Source organism: Hippocampus zosterae, chromosome 11 (assembly GCF_025434085.1).
Source record: "Hippocampus zosterae strain Florida chromosome 11, ASM2543408v3, whole genome shotgun sequence".
In the NCBI taxonomy this organism is placed as follows: Eukaryota; Metazoa; Chordata; class Actinopteri; order Syngnathiformes; family Syngnathidae; genus Hippocampus; species Hippocampus zosterae.
This window is the reverse complement of record NC_067461.1, coordinates 4,763,103-4,779,372: the sequence shown is the minus strand read 5'-3', so window position 1 is coordinate 4,779,372 and position 16,270 is coordinate 4,763,103. Positions and strand designations below refer to the sequence as shown.

Genomic DNA, 16,270 nt, shown 5'->3' with positions numbered 1-16,270 from the left:
CTAGGGGGTTGCTTGTTGAGAGTAGCGCAGGAGAAACGCGTCGAGAAATGGAAAAAGTCGTTTCCTGCCAAAGTTAGTGGTTCAGAGAGGTCGGTTCATTATGGTGGCTTAATGGATCCTCCAGGATGCCTCCCCTCGGTTTACACTCCGTGAGAGATGTTCAACAAAACCAAGCTACCAACCTCGTCGGCGAGTTAAAAAAAGCTCACCATGGAGTGCTTTATTGAAAACTTCCTGGAAATGTTGTACTTACTACAGCCAGTTTGACAATGCCCTCAAGGGTACCCCGAGGCGTGCTGTGCCCGATCCGGTGGAGCAAATCTCTCTCTGGACAAGCCGGTGTTTAATTTGTCTCCATTCCAAGTCTAGATCAGCCCTCATAAATTACAAATCAACTCAAGGAATGCCCCAAGACCCACTGGAACCGCCCTTGTTTTGTATGCATTGTGCCCTCCCCACCCGCTTTAATAAAGAGGGTGGAGTAGCGTAAGTAAAAACATATGAGGAACCAAAAGGTCATTCAGGACAGAAGTCCTTGACTTTACGTTCCTCTGCATCTCACTCAAAGGTTTTGGCAGATCGTAACTGCAGAAAACCTGGAAGGTAAAAAGGCTTTCTTCACCTGCTTTTTGATGTTGAACTGGCTGGCTCACTGCCGAGTGAACCTGCTGGAAATTCTGCAAGATTAAGCCGCGACGGCCCTTGAAACGACATGATGGATGTGCTGGATGTCTGTTCTACTCTCACAGGGTAAAAATATATCCCTACTGCAGTCTCCCGGCGTCTGTCTGCGGGCAGAGGGCAAGATGAGGCTCAACAAGCGCATGTTTGGAAAGTCTTTTGATTTATCCTCTGCGATCCCACACCATTTGCACGTACAGATGGGGTGTCCAGTGAAAGGAAAAGGCGCATGCGAATGGAGTGCGTTTGGAAGGTTTTTGGGCCGCGCCTCAAGCTTATACAACGAAGCCCGGCCTAAATTCTCCGGAACTCGACTTGGGAGAGTTAATGTTGATTGTATTCCCTTATTTGGTATCGCGACAATGGTTGGTGGTGTTGAGCAAGCACATCCCTTCGAAGACCAGGCAAGAAAAGTTTGATGACTCCCTTGCAGCATCGGTTTCTCAACCTGTCCCTGAAAATTAGCCTGCACTTAGCTTCACCAGCAGCGGATGGTCAGTCAGGTTTTCTGGCGCAACCATGGAGTCCAGGTTTTAGGTTACCTGACCGTTACAACAGGAACTGGAAATGGAAGAAAATATTTCAGTTCTCTCTTCTGGGATGAATTTCTGCCGTATTTTGAAGTGTCTGTACATGGGAATCTCTGTTTGTTCTTCCAGGAGAGCATCCCTAAGGGTCACTGGCTAAAGGAGGCTTGGCTTGCAAGCCATTCGAGTTCAGATCCAAGTGTGTCTAAAGAGGTTTAGGGTGTGTAAGGGTTTTCACCGCCCACCCCCCTCCCTGCCGCCAAACTCATCCAGGGCCTCGTTTAAATTGTTCCCATAAGGACGGAAGCATTGAACTGTCCACGATGGCTTAGGGGTAACAAGTCCAATGCATCCGCTGACATAAAGAAGAACAGGTACACAATGGACAATTTGCCGGTCAGGATCGGGGGTTAATTCATTCAAAGATGTGTTCCAGGACTCCCCCTCCCCTGCAACCCATTTATCACCGCTCTGATGGATCGCCATCGATATGTGCCCGAATAGCCATCGTCCTGGGAGGAATTGTCTCTCTTCTGTCCGCTCTTTTTGTTTCAGGCAGAACTGAGACACGGAAGAACCGTCCCACTTTTCAGTTATCTGGAGCAAATTCCAACCTTGTCAGAAAGACGGTGGACTCTGGTCGAGCACATGCACTGCAGAATTTGTCAGTGATAATCAAGACACTGGCAAATGTCACCAAAAGCTGCTTCTGTCTTTCATACGCATGCTTTCAGTCTTGGTCTTTGGAGCTTCACTTTCTTTTTTTTTTGTTCCAGCGGGATTAAAATCTATCTGTGAACCTCCATGACAGACAATCAACATTTTCATGTTTTTTTTTTCAAAGCTGCAGTTCCAGATGGAAGATGCATCAGTCTCCCATTGTCGTTCCTTTCCTGCGCATTCCTTGAGATTTCCATCGGAAGTCTTCGGGGACCAATTGCGAGGCATTAACCTTATCCCGTGTTTTCGAAAGCTCCTGTCGTATTGCTTTTAAGATCCATTTTGCTCAAGAGGTTGTCAGAGTGGTGCGCAAGTAGTCTTAATTATCACAGATTAGGGAGCAAGACGGCGAGTCTGCGCCCGGCCGGTCAGTTAAACCAACATTTCTTTCACACCTTGAAGGGCTGCTGTGTCTTGACATCGGCGGGGCCCCCCCCCTGGTACAAGCGACGCTTCGTTTTCGGACCATGAAGCGAACCTTTCACGGCTCTTGAGGGAGAGAACGCAGCTTCTTAGGTCAACATTCGTTCTTGAAAGTCTTGTTGTGCCATTTTACAGCAACCCCCGACCCCCCCCCCCCCCCGCCCCCCCCCGACCCTGCCAACCTTTCGGTAGACCAGAGGCGCCCAGGTCATTGAAACCCAGTGTTTGATGAAAACTGAAAGTGTGTGTGTTGATACCTCCCTCTCTTGTGTGCGGATACTGGATCTACTGTTAATAAATACAGAAGCTGGAACTGAATGAGGTTCTCTGCTGCTCTACTTGACAATGGTGTCAGATATCTTGCAGGACTGCTGCGCCGATGCATTCCTCATCATTCCACGTCCAGAAAAACTTTGGTTTGTTGCTGAATCAGTGAGAAGTGTTGAGCTTTGTTTTATAGTTATTTGCTCGTGAAAGTTTTCAAGGGGCTCATCATGTCCAATTTCTACACTGTTAGCACACTTGATTAGTTGTGTTTGGGAACACCGTCTCCTTTTTACATATCATCCAGTCCTTTATGGTGAAAAAAAACCAACAATTTGTGTGTATTTGTTTTCCCCGTTGCGTCAATCTGGTGTGGATTACAGTGAAAATGAAGCTCGCGTGGAATTTCCAGATTTCAAGAATCGTATGGAACACAAATAGAGTTGAGTTCTTTGTCAATATCCTTTTTCCGACCTCTTTCTCATAGCTACAATGCATTTAATAGAAATAACTCTAGTGAATGCAGAAAATGCTGTGACAGGCTCCTCCTTCAAAGACATTCTGGGACTATAAAAGTGCAGATGAAGGGCGCATGCTCTACCAAAACAATAAAAAGTATTTTGATGCATTCACCATGCTGACTTGAGCGCTATCGTGCTGCACAGAAATGATTGGTGCAGGTCAGCAATTGGCTGCATTCAGATTATTTATTATTTCTCCCCCAACTTGTTAGCAACACAAGGAGTGGCTGGTAGTGGAAAACACCCATCGAAAAATATAGGAGGGCCCACTAGTGATTGACTTGTGTTGTGATCTTTTGCAAAACAGTCCATGTGCGTTTGCCAAAGATGACATGTGCGTCATCCCACATGTGTAGTGCAATTTTATTTAATTTTTTTTGTCATATGCTTCTTTGCTACTGCACCCCTCAACAGCTTGCTGCGATTCATTTGTATGTACGTTGAGTAGGCTGTGCCTTGAAGTTGAATATTAAGACAATTAGAACAAAAAATATTTTTTTGTCTTAAGATATAACCAGGGGACAACAAATGCTGACCTCAGGTTACAGAAAGAAACAACAGGGGGCCCAAAAAAGAACCCTGTGGACCACCGTAAGACAGAGGGGAAGAGTGGTACTCAAAGCTACCGAGTTTAACAAATTCTGTCTGCCAAATAGGTAACCGAATAACGTGGAGTTGTCAAGAGTATGCCAGTTATCCTACTCGCGTGCAGAAAAAACATCATTAGTAAGACACAATTGTTCGACTAGTGAACACTTGCCATTTTACTAGTGCTCTGAATTGTCTTAGGACCAAGTACGTACTAGCGCATGGACCCTTACGATGGATAGCAATGACACAGAATAAATGCTCAAATGACTTTCCTGCTAGCGTAGCGTTCATGTCCGTTGATCACATCCACATGCATAAGAGAGATGGCAACAACCCGTTACATTGGGGTTTTTCCCAATTCTTCCCATGGTAGAAATAAAGGCCCTCGAAACACAACATTTTGTCAGGAACACGTGCGCTAGAGGTTTGGGCCAGCTGTGATGGCGCACTTCTTATTCTCTTTATGGTTCTCCGAGCAGCTGTCAGGTGCATTGTGTCTTCGTTACCACAACAAACAAGAGACTGGGGTGGCCTACCGCATACGTATAGGATGCTTTTGGTGCCAGCTGCGGGAGCTCATGCAGAGGGCGGTCACGCATGTGGCAAAGGGTGTCGCAAAGTTTTGGGGTTCAGCGAAATTCTTTCCGTCAACCCTTCCCTACACCAAACATCAATTAAGCATACAGTAATTGCTATTCGCTGTGCAATGGAAAGAATCTTAACCAAATTGATTTGCATATTTATTAATCGTCCCTGGCAGATGTGCACTTCTTACACTGACAAGATTGCTGTGAACAGAGAGGAGAGTCAATATTGTCATAAGGTGCTTTTAAGACTTCCTCATTTCACCCGAGAAAAAGTTTAAATTTTCCATTGAGCTTCATTGATTTAAATAGATGTTTTGCTGTTCAAATTAAAAGTTATGAGCTTGCCAACGGGGTGGACATTTTCGGCTAATTTGGTCATTTAATGAGCACACGGTTGACTCAGCAAGAGGAATCAGTTAGCAACTGAGCAATTTTAGGGGCATGTGCAAAATGTTCAGTATGATTAAGAAAATAAAAAAATCATTTGTGGGATAAGACCATGTTAAAAAAATGGTTAACTATCCTTTAGCCACTTTTTACACACACTACCGGTATATAGTACAGAATCCCATACATACTGTTTAATGAAGAGACTCTATTATTGAGGTTTGGTCAGTAATAAGATTTTCATGACGCTGTTACATTTGCATGGCTGAGTGCGATTTTGAGGACACGAAAGACACTTTACAGTAATACTGACCCAGCCGTTTGTTTACACAAGCAGCCAGTGTTGCCAACTTGGTTGCTATATTCAGCGACTTTTCCGACTGCTCCCGTGACGACTGGAAAAGAAAAAAAAGTGACAGCTAAGTTTCATTCCTGTTAAGAAACAGACAACATGAGTGGAATCATTTTCCCATTGCCAAAGACATTGGAACCATTTGTACATTGCAAAAGCGGTCATTTATCAACTTGTTAAAAATCTTTTGACCCGAGGTCAAAATATTTTGCTGTAGTCGCCTTGCTTCACCTATATAACTCTAGACGAGAAAAGAATGTTAGAGCTAGGAATGTTGCATGTGGGGATTTTAGAGACAAGCGCTGTGTGGTATCCGTGAACTCACTTCGCAATAAGCGGCTGTTTGGCAAATATTGAGCAATTAATCAAAACTAAATAAATAAAATAAAGGCCTACGTCTTGTTATTGCCACTCCCACTTCAAGTTTACTGTCAGACTAAAAATTAAACAAAGACGAATTGTACATTCAAAACATCCACACAGGAAAGTCCGATTAGCTTTAAAAAAAGAAATATGGCAATGAACCGCTCACAGTTCACATCCATAGTTGGTGTTTTAGCGGCAACTGATTTTTGAAAATTGCACAGTAAACAGATCATTTTGACAGTACTCGTAGGCATATATTCTTAATGTTATATATATTAAACATTGTAATGTTATACTATCATACTGAGTCACTTACAGTAGTACGGTACTCTTCTTCTGCGTGACTCTGACTGTGTTATACTACCTCCCGGTGGCCAAGGCGAGCTCACAAAAAAAGCCAATGTTTTTATAAAGTGCAGTACTATACAGTGCTGCTCTTATTTTGAGGAAATCCACAAAAACAGCAATAATTTATTGAAATGTATTTTCCAGATCTCCAGATCGTACGCAAAGGTACCCGGAGGTGGGAAAAAAAAAACATTGTAAATGTCTGTCCACGTCCTTCATCTGCTGCATTGATTTATTTTCACAGGCTGGTGGTTTGTCAGCACCTCAGAGGAGCAAGGGTGGGTTCCCGCTACCTATCTCAACTCTCACAGCGGCACACGAGATGACTTGGAGCTCGCCGCCTCAAAAAGCGGGGAAGGTAAGTCATCGCCACCGCACGCACGCCCACCTGAACACGCGAACACTCGGCGCTTTATAGCCACAAACCTCTCCACCTTTGATTGGTGACGAGAAAACCGGGCCTCTGACACTGGCGTCTCTTAACGGCTGCTTTCCATGCCCGCTTGCCATCGTAAGCACGCTTGAACAGAGCGCAGATTCAAGTCTGCGTCAGTGGCGAGGGGGGGGTTCCAGGAGAGAGCAGACCACAGCCCGCTGATGAGCTGTACAGTCGTGCATTGTACACACCAGGATGTTACTCACTCTTTACATGATAGGGAGTGTTTCCATTTTCAGGTAACACTGAATCACGACTGGAGTCATCTCGAATTCCTGTACGTTTACATATCATGTAGCATGCCCTAGCGAACGAGGACGAAACTTTGCCTATGATTTATGCCATTTATTTTGATCATATATATCCATAACCGTGACCTAATCACCGTAAGAGCTGAAACATATTTCACAACACATACAGATAATGAGCAAACGTAGTTCACCTTCGACACTAAATATTTACAAACACAAATGCTCATTGACATAAAATGATTACATAAAACACACATATTGCCTTTTCGGAGGGGCTGGCGGTGTAAAAATTAGCGTTTGGTGTGACTCCGTAACAAACTCTGGCCATATTTAAAATGTCAAATTACCTTTTTTTTTGTCAACCGCGCTAAACATGAAACATTAAACTGGAAATGACAGTGACCACCTGTCAAGAGAAATTTGAATCAAGCAACACTTTCTATCACTAAAATTCACATATTCTAAGCTTGCAACAGTTAGTGACTTAAGCCATTGGCCAAGAATCCATTAATAACAGTTAGAATTATTTTTATTGTTGGAATTTTAAAACCGCTAGCAAGATTTGAATGTAGCCTCACTTCAAAAATCCCTTCCCCCTTCCAATTATGAAAGTGCGTAGTCATGATGCATAGTTACACGGAATGCGATCCAGTTTCTACAAAATACCAGCGCTAGCGCTACGAAGCTAGCATAAGCCTAGCACTACAAACAAGGCAATGTTGCTGTTTTAAAACTAAATGCAGGATTGGAATGTATCCTCACTTCAATAATCCCCCTCCCCCACCCATAATGAAAGTTGACAGTGTTATACTGTCAAGCTTCTAAAAAATGTCAGTGCTAACAATAATCTAGCGTTGGGCTAGCATTCCAAACAAGGCAATGTAAGCCACTTCTGCGATTGGTCACAATAGAGTGTTTCTATATTGCTAACTGCAAGGAAAACCGCGAGTAAGGCCTCACTCAGGCCCAACAATAAGGCACGAAATTCCCATAGACACGCTTCAGGTGCTGTAATACTTTTGCCCATGTAGCAGTCTTGCCCAAGAACACTTTTGGATGGCCTCGCTCAAGAATGCCGCTCGTGTGGCCTTCCATCCACATAATAAGTGGAAAATTCTGCCTTTTCGACTTCTTTTGAAATGAAAGTGAAGCAATTGCAGCAGATTTGCAAAAAAAAGTCTTACGCAGCGTTTTGTTGGAACCAACAACAAACGGGAGTATGGAAATGATTATTAGTCTTCCAAACACATACGGAGATTTTGTAAGAGTGTGGCCAAAAGATGTTTTTGCCACACAATTGCCTTACTGTGCAAAAATGTGACACTGGATTGGACTTTGGTTCACATTTGCTCTATACACAAGAAGGACTTTTATGAACTATAAACCAGCGGGCCACTTCATTGGGTACACCTGTACTTTTAATACACAATGAGCTCTACAAGTGGAATCTACGGGCTCTTTGAGGCTTATGAGGCGTAGTCAGCTGTTCCAGTAATCTGATGCATTTCCCGGGGGCAGCAATGTGTGGCCCAGATGCTGCAACATGACAGGATGAAGAAACCATGCTAACAACTTCCTAATTAAAAGCTGCAGAGAAGATGTCTTTTTTTTTTTTTTTCAACGCGTCCCCCGTAACCCTCCCATCATTTCACCCTTAACCGTCCACCCACCGTCTTCCATGTGCAGCTCATAGCGTGTTGTGTGTTTTTAACACGTGCCGCTTCGCACTCGCTTTCCATGTATGTGCGTGTTCACCGCTGTCTGGTCGACATTTGTGTCCGTCAGTCACTAAGCGCCACAAGGCCCACCTGAAGAGGCTGGACCGGAGATGGACGCTGGGGGGTGTCATCAGCCGGCAGCAGAGCCGAGGTGAAGTGAGACAGATGCTGCAACTTCAATGCCTTTGTTTGTGTGCCGTGTGTGTGCTCCCCGACGTCGCTGTTTGTCTCATGCTGCATCCTGTGTTGACGTCAATCCACCATGACTAACCACTAACTGACCTTCAAATCAGCACTTTATAAGCCCCCCGTTGAGAGAAAGTAACTCTTTCAAATCATGTCCCCTTATTGAAATTCATTGGAATGCCATTAATCTGTCCCAGCCACCCCCTGACCGCCAAAAAAAACACCCAAAAGAAGAATCATCAGTTTGTCATGACATACAGTACATGTATAAACTTAAATAAAATAAATAAAAATAAATGAAATAGCACTTTATTGTTAACAAAAAGTAAAATGGCAATATTGCTCTTCGACCAAAGGAAAATCTGCGAAAGAAAGGGACCATAATTAATTTTATCCTTCCCACATGCTTTAAACAAAACCACACATATTAAATGACACATTTAAAAAATATTCCTTTGTGGCTGTTTTCACTCTCTTGCTCAAGAAATGGGATCATATAACATCACTTTGACTCAATGAAAAGAAGGCAATCGCGGACAGTTTTGGGTTTTTTTTCCCCCTTCAAAAAAGAGGCAACGCTTGTTTGCCAAAAGCTGTTTATTTTACATGCGGATAAAATATATTGTAAATTAAAGGAACTATAGTGTGCCGAACTGTGTTGAAGTGAGGTGTTTTATTTCAACAAAAAGCAGTGCTATGCGGCTATTTTGTGGTCTCGGCTTTAGGTTTATTCTAGCAATTATGTCTGTGGGGAAGCTGCATTAAACTCAGGAGCTTTATGCCGAACAAACAATTAACTGATTGTTACAAAATGTTTTTCTTTTTTTTGTTGAAGTGTTTTTGTTGTATTCCAAGCCTGCCAAATTCTCCCCAAACAGCTCTCGCCCACGCACTGAGAAGCTGTTGCACAACACACAGCGGGATCGGCCTGACGCTGCATTTAAGTGCCGAGTTAGAGCCAGATATTGACTCGTCTCCGGCGTAAATTGCGAACAATCTCGACGCATCAAAAATGGCGTTTAAGGCAATCACAGGCAAGGCCAAGATGGTCAGTCACAATTAGAGGAGCAGTGAGGCCGTTTGGGTTCAGACCAAATTTGTGCTTGGCGCACCGCGCTGGAGTAGAGAGAGCGAGAGCGTTGTTTCCACCCGAGGACTCCAAAGATTGTGCTGACTCCACTCGAATCATCTCGAACAGTAATGGAGGCGAGGCATGTTGTGGTTAACAAAACATCTGATTCAGAGTTTCCCCTCATAGCTCGGCTGGATATTGTATGAGATGGGAAAGGTTTTTTCGGGCCGCTTATACAATAAACAGTGCACAAGGTCAAAAATACATAAATATTCTCTTTCTTTGGATCTTCGTCTCGCATTGAAAAGAAGGGGGGATTGCTATATCGCTTCCCGTCTGCTCCTGGACGACCTTGGGAAAGGGTCACAATCCAATATCCAACACAGACATAAGGAGTCATGTTGGCGTACTAAAATATAAAAAAAATGGAGGGGAGGATTTCTTTTGTCCATTCCCCCCGTTTTTCTTGCAAAACACAATGTTTATCAGTGTTTTCTGAAGACTTTTTAGGGTTAAATTATATTTTTTTCAATACATTTCAATGGGGGTCAATGACACACGGATTTTCTGTTGCAGGCCAGCCTGATCCCCGGGCCCCGCGGGGCCACTGTACTTTCTAAAAATGTGATTTTTTTTTGCCCTATTTAGTTATTTCCCTCGTTTTCTGTAACTATAACAACCTTTCACAAATTTGCAATTTAAGATGGAGATAAAACATCAGAGTATTTTTGGACCACCATTTTTTCCCCTCCATATAAAACCCCAAAATGTTTTGCTGTGCCTTTGACAGAGGAGAAGTATGTCACAGTGCAGCCATACACCAGTCAGGGCAAAGATGAAATAGCCTTTGAGAAAGGAGCAGTTGTGGAAGTGATCCAGAAGAACTTGGAAGGTTGGTGGTTCATCAGGTGAGTCTCACTTCACACGCCTGAAATTCAAATTCAATTTAATTGTATTTATAGAGCACTTTCGAACAGCCATCACTGCATGACAAATGACAAAAAACATGTCGTGTGGAGTTGGACTTGTGTGTGATTGACTCCCAGGTACCAAGATAAGGAGGGCTGGGCTCCAGCTTCCTATCTCAAGAAGATGAAGGAGGACCTTTCCCCCAGAAAAAAGACGGTGACCGGCCCGGTTGAGATCATCGGAAATATCATGGAGATCAGTAACCTGCTCAACAAGAAAGCCCCGGGCGACAAAGACGTCTGCGGCGATGAGGTCACGGAGAGCCCCCATGTGGCTCACAAGGAGATCAGCTTACCGGTTCTGTGTTCGGACTCGGGCCCCGTTGGCACGCCTCAGGACGGCAAAGGCAGAACGGAGCAGGCCTCGCCAGCCGTGGCTCGCGTTGCACCTCACCGAGTGGAAATCGGTCAGCAATCATTCATTTTGAAACTGTTTATCTCTGGGACATTCGTGCATTTAGATTTCAAGTGTTTCATTCATTTTGAAACTGTTTATCTCTGGGACATTTGTGCATTTAGATTTCGAGTGTGTAAACATTTTTAGCCTTCCAAAGTATTCTGAAATGTATTTGCCAAATTTTTTAATTGTACACACAGCGTCCCCGCACCGATCCCTTTGTGTTTCCTGTTAACAAATCCGTCTCCCCCCCGAATTGAGTAAATTTAATTTATCATCTGATAATATACTGTACCTCAATAATCAGCCCCCAACTAACCACTATTGACATCTAGTGTTTGATGGTGGAATTACATGCAATATCATTAGTAATATTTAGAGTTGACCAAATGCCGTTGGAGTGTGATTACTGCAAACTGTTGTTTAAATCCATTCTGCTTTGTGGATTGCTCTTATGTATTCACTATTTGTATGCAGTATTTTTTTCATACTGTGCTTTTTAAAGTATTTGTTCTTTCTCTTTTTCACAGGTTCCCCGGTTCTCAGGCAAAAACCTCCTCCTCGAAGAGATGCAACCCTGGTGGGAGTGCTTTTATAACATAATACTCATTCATTAAGTTATGTGTTCATAAACACGGCTAATTTGGTACGATACAGTCTGATCATGAAAAATACAAATGAGATTCTCCGAAAATGTTTGTTAATGAAGTAAAATAAAAACGAGTGCTTTGATAAGAAACAGGTAACGAACTGAATCTACATTCGTATAAAAACAAACTAAAACTGACTTTATTTAGAGCAAAAAAAGTCCCTAGTTTTGTCAATTATAATCCTGCATGAACGTTTTGGGTTAATTTTACATGTAATTAAAAACAAAGCCACCTGCCACTTTTTGTGTACCGGCGTCTTATTATTTATTGTTCCCCAATCAATGACCAAAGATATTTTACGTTAAAACAGTACTGTATTTCCTTTATCCCCAGGGATTTCCTTTGCCCTCTCCACCGGAGCCACCTACAGTTGAAGCTGAGTATTACACCATTGCCGAATTCCAGTCTTGTATATCTGATGGGATCAGTTTCAACGGAGGCCAAAAAGCAGAGGTAACTGTCATACACAATATGACTTCCTTATTGTTTCTCTTCAGTAACAAAACATTTGTCACATGTTTCATTTTAGGTGATTGAGAAGAATTCTGGAGGCTGGTGGTATGTCCAGATCGGCGAGCGGGAGGGCTGGGCTCCGTGCTCCTACATCGACAAACGCAAAAAACCCAACCTCAATCGTAGAACGAGCACGCTGTGCCGCCCCAAAGTGCCTCCACCGGCGCCGCCTGTCAAGAAACAGGACTCAGTGGATACGGCGCCACCCAGCAGCCCCGGATGCGAGGCTTCAGAGTCTCCCGTGCCTCCCGGAAAGCCCGTGTACGAAGAGCCAGAATATGACGTCCCGGCCATTGGCGACCTGGATCTGGAGTCTGAGTTTGAGTTCCTGAGAGGCGAAGCTTCCTTGGTGGATGCGAAGAATGAGGAAACATCCTCCGAGAAGGGATCCCAGCGGTCCTCCAAACCCTCTCCAGCGTCATCGCTCCACAGTGCCTCTTTTAGGATGTGCGAGTCATTTGAAGACGGCCAAGAGGCAGAGGGCGAGGAAGAGTCCATCTACGAGAACGACGGCTTCCGACCTGTCAAGGAAACACCGGAGAGGCAATGCAGCCGTGACACCAGTTCCTCCAAGGCCAGCGTTTCATCCGAAACTGGCAAGACCCCCAACCCAAAATCAGGAGGATGGAGGTCTGCGGCCAACAAGTTCAAGATCAACTTGAACGGAAGCCAAACGTCAGCCAAAAGGGAGGAGGGGTCCGGATCTAAATCAGCCTCCAACGAGTCAACTCCGGATATGTCCAGACCCAAGAAAGACCAGGAGGAAAGCAAAGCATCCCCCAACGCCAAGTCCTCCTCCAAACCTAAGCCGGTGGTGAGGCCTAAACCACAGCTGTCTAAGGCATCCAGCGGTGAAAAGATGGACATCAGCACATTGAGAAGACAGTTGCGACCCACGGGGCAGCTGAAGAACGGAAGCAAAAGCAAAGGCGAGGACTCCGAAACCGCCTCCGTCATCTCCTCCGAAGACTCCTTCTCGTCTCAGAGCACATCGTCCGAGTTCTCCTCCATCTACTCCAAAGGCAGCCGCGGTGACTCGGACGCGGAAGGCTGCGTCCTCTATCGGACCACCGACCCTTACAAGAAAGTACAAGAGTCGGAGCTGAGCTTTCCTGCCGGGGTAGAGGTGCTAGTCCTGGAGAAACAGGAGAGCGGCTGGTGGTACGTCCGCTGGAACGACTCAGAGGGCTGGGCCCCGACGTACTTCTTGGAGCCCGCACGGCAGCAGGATGACGCAGCTGGTTCGGAATCTGATGGAACGCCATCCAAACCCGGGAGCCTCAGCAAGTCCAATAGTCTGGAGAAGAACGAGCAAAGGGTACAGGCCATGAACAACCTCAATCAGAACCTAAAGAAGGTCATGCCGCCGATCCCCTCCAAACCCCCCGGCGGTCTCTCCAAACCCACCGGCTTGTTCGGGTCACGTAAGCAGAACAGCGGCAAGCAGCAGCAGGTAGTCAGACCCCAATCGGTCTTCATCTCAACCCCCATTAGGGATAACGTGAGCCCTGTCGGTTCCCTCAGGAGAAACGAGTCCCTCAACTCCAGTAACCACCCTCGCGTCAGCCCCACGGTGCGTCGCAACGCCTCATTCGGCACCGTGCCCCGCAGTCTGGCGCCCAACAACATCGCCCTACCCAACCGGAATCCGTCTGGCACCAGCAGCTCGGAGTTCCTGAGTGGCGGCCCCCAGAAGAATGCTCTCCCGGTATCCACCGTGAGGCCCAAGCCCCACATCATCCACAACAACCTCAGAGAGATCTACGTCTCCATCGCCGACTACCATGGCGATGAGGAGACGATGGGCTTCCCGGAGGGAACCAGTCTGGAGGTTCTGGAGCGGAACCCCAATGGCTGGTGGTACTGCAAGGTGCTGGACAGTGGCAAGCCCCGAAAAGGGTGGGTTCCTTCCAATTACCTCGAGAGGAAGCCTTAGCGCGCACGGAGGTGGCAGAACTCTGACCGCATTTTGGAAAGACTACTTACACGGACAATTTGATTTTGGACGAGAAGCCCAGGAAGTTCGTGATGAAGCAAGAGGAGCAAAGCCAAGGAACGACCTAAAAGAGGATCTTGATGCTTCATCGGTGTCCAACCTACCAGAGGTACAGTAATCCCTCGCTATTCACAAGGGACAGAGATCGAGTCGTGCCCCAAATAAAATGTCTAATGTACGCTAACTGATTTTTTTTTTTTTTTTATGTAATGACCAATAGCGATACTACGACAACAAACGAGGGCTGTTATAATATCCTTTTTATTTTTTACCAATGCCAGTATGAGTATTCATCCTCTCTTTGAGAACTCACCGATACTTCAAATACTTCTAACATCTAAAATTCTATTTACGCGATGGTAAAAAAATCGCAGATGATGATTCGCCGATATGTTAATCTGACAAAGTACAGCGCCAACTACTGCCCAGGAGGACTGTGGAAGACGGTAGCTTCCGCTTTAGTGCGCTAATTATGTGCTTTTGTTGCCCTCCTGGCGCACAGTCTTTGTGACTTCAGCTAACGACCCTGGCTAAACATAGCTCCTCCCCAACATATAAAGTTAATCTCTCAGTGGAGATGTATTACTACAACATAGTTCCTTGAGACCAAATGTACTACTTTAGGGATTTAGCGCCATCTTGTGCAATCCTAAAAATAGCGTGAATATCTTAGGCTAGAGTTCCTCCAAAAAACATAACTACAAAGTGAATTAGTGAACCGTGAATATGCGAGGGATTACTGTCATCATTTTTGTAGAACTTTCTAAGCATTTAAAGCTTACTGCATGTTTGATTTCATTATACTGACAAAGCCTTGAGCTGTTCGAACGCAACTTTTTTTTTTTTTTTTGCTGCTAAAATGTTAGTCACATCTTGGTGCTGGCTTCATTGCATGTTTTTATAGCTTTATTTTGTTGTACTGTATGTCACCATTATGTAAAATATTCTAAGCATTTAAATGTCATTTTGTGAGCATCTCTAATAATAACATTTGCTTGTAATAATAAATGATTCCCTTGATGGTTTATCAGAAAACAGAGGCCACCAAAATCTGTATTTATTCTTTTTTTTTTTTTTTTTGGTTCCATGACGATTGACACAATTGTTCACAACCACTTCACCCATCTTCTCCAATCCATCCTGACGTTGAAAAAAAATTTCTGCTGGGCAGTAAATTTGACATTTTTACTTGTAGTCTTAACTTGGATGCTCGTTTTTTTTTTTTTTTTGGACTGTTTACGGTGTGACAAGCAACAATAACTCAAGTGCCAGAAAATGAAAATAAATGCACTTTTTAAACAGCTCTTTGTTTATTTATTTATTTATTTTATTTTTTACTCATCATTCACTTTGAAATGTTGTTCCTATATGCTCAATGGATGGAAGTATCATACCTGAACATTAGCGTTAAATACAGTCCAGTGATTCAAAAAGTTTAGTACGAGTATCACAAGAAATGTGACTATTGATGGGGATTGCATACACTTGAAAAAAATCCATAAAAACAAAACCAAAAAACAACAACCCAGAAACAACAAAGCCCTCCAATATAACTCTCAAATGTTTTTTCAACTGAATGCAATATGCTGCTATAGTTTTGTTACAGAGTTCTTGCAATAATGTTTAATATTATAAATATTTTTTGGAGCATATATATAATTTTAAATTGGCACAGCCATAATAAATAGACAAGTGACAGTCACAGTTGGTTATCCCCCAGTACACTTTCTATCCACTGGAGGGCAGCAGAGCTCAAAGCGTAAAAGCATCCCGAATGAACCCCCTCCTCCTTCAACACTGATGGTGATTAAAAAGCTTAACAGTGACAAGAGGCGATTGGCATTTTGCACTCAAAGGTGAAGTTTGATTACAATTACTTTTCAGTCTGTCGGATATTACTGAGGTGAAAGCTCAAAAGCTTCAACAAATAGCAGCATCTTTCTCAGATCTCAAGTCAGTGTCGTTTCCCAAATCAATACACGCTGTGTGCATTTTTTTTGGAATAGCAATGGGAACTTAAATTGCGTGTCAAGAAGAGATTATCCAAACTCATATGTCATTCGGAGTCCAATAGTCAGCTTTACCCAAGGGTCCTCACAAAATGTTTTCGTGTGTGCGTGTGTGTGTGTGTGAAAAAGTTGTTTTGCCACTTTCACACAAAAGCACGTTTTTGTCACCCTAAGAGGACACTCGGCCACTTGATTCATGTCGCTTCATTCTTGTGGCCTGCAGGCTCGTAAATAACAAAGCAGGGCCTGCTCTACATACATAATATAAACAGTCACTCTGTGACTTACAGCTGTTTACTCTGAGCTC

The 16,270-nt window shown here is 44.1% G+C and overlaps 1 protein-coding gene across 5 annotated transcripts in view; it reads left to right on the top strand.

The window, feature by feature from the left end:
• Positions 1–15,255, top strand: part of LOC127610112 (SH3 and PX domain-containing protein 2A-like) — a 51,911-nt gene extending 36,656 nt beyond the window's left edge. For 4 of the 5 annotated variants that reach the window (XM_052079868.1, XM_052079865.1, XM_052079864.1 and 1 more), the window contains 7 exons: positions 6,012–6,125; positions 8,240–8,323; positions 10,221–10,338; positions 10,477–10,805; positions 11,326–11,375; positions 11,779–11,898; positions 11,975–15,255. In XM_052079868.1, coding sequence (XP_051935828.1) covers positions 6,012–6,125; positions 8,240–8,323; positions 10,221–10,338; positions 10,477–10,805; positions 11,326–11,375; positions 11,779–11,898; positions 11,975–13,894 — 2,735 coding nt within the window. In that variant the 3' untranslated portion in view covers positions 13,895–15,255. The remainder of the gene's footprint in view (positions 1–6,011; positions 6,126–8,239; positions 8,324–10,220; positions 10,339–10,476; positions 10,806–11,325; positions 11,376–11,778; positions 11,899–11,974) is intronic. The other variant, XM_052079866.1, reaches the window with a different exon arrangement.
• Positions 15,256–16,270: the final 1,015 nt, after the last annotated feature.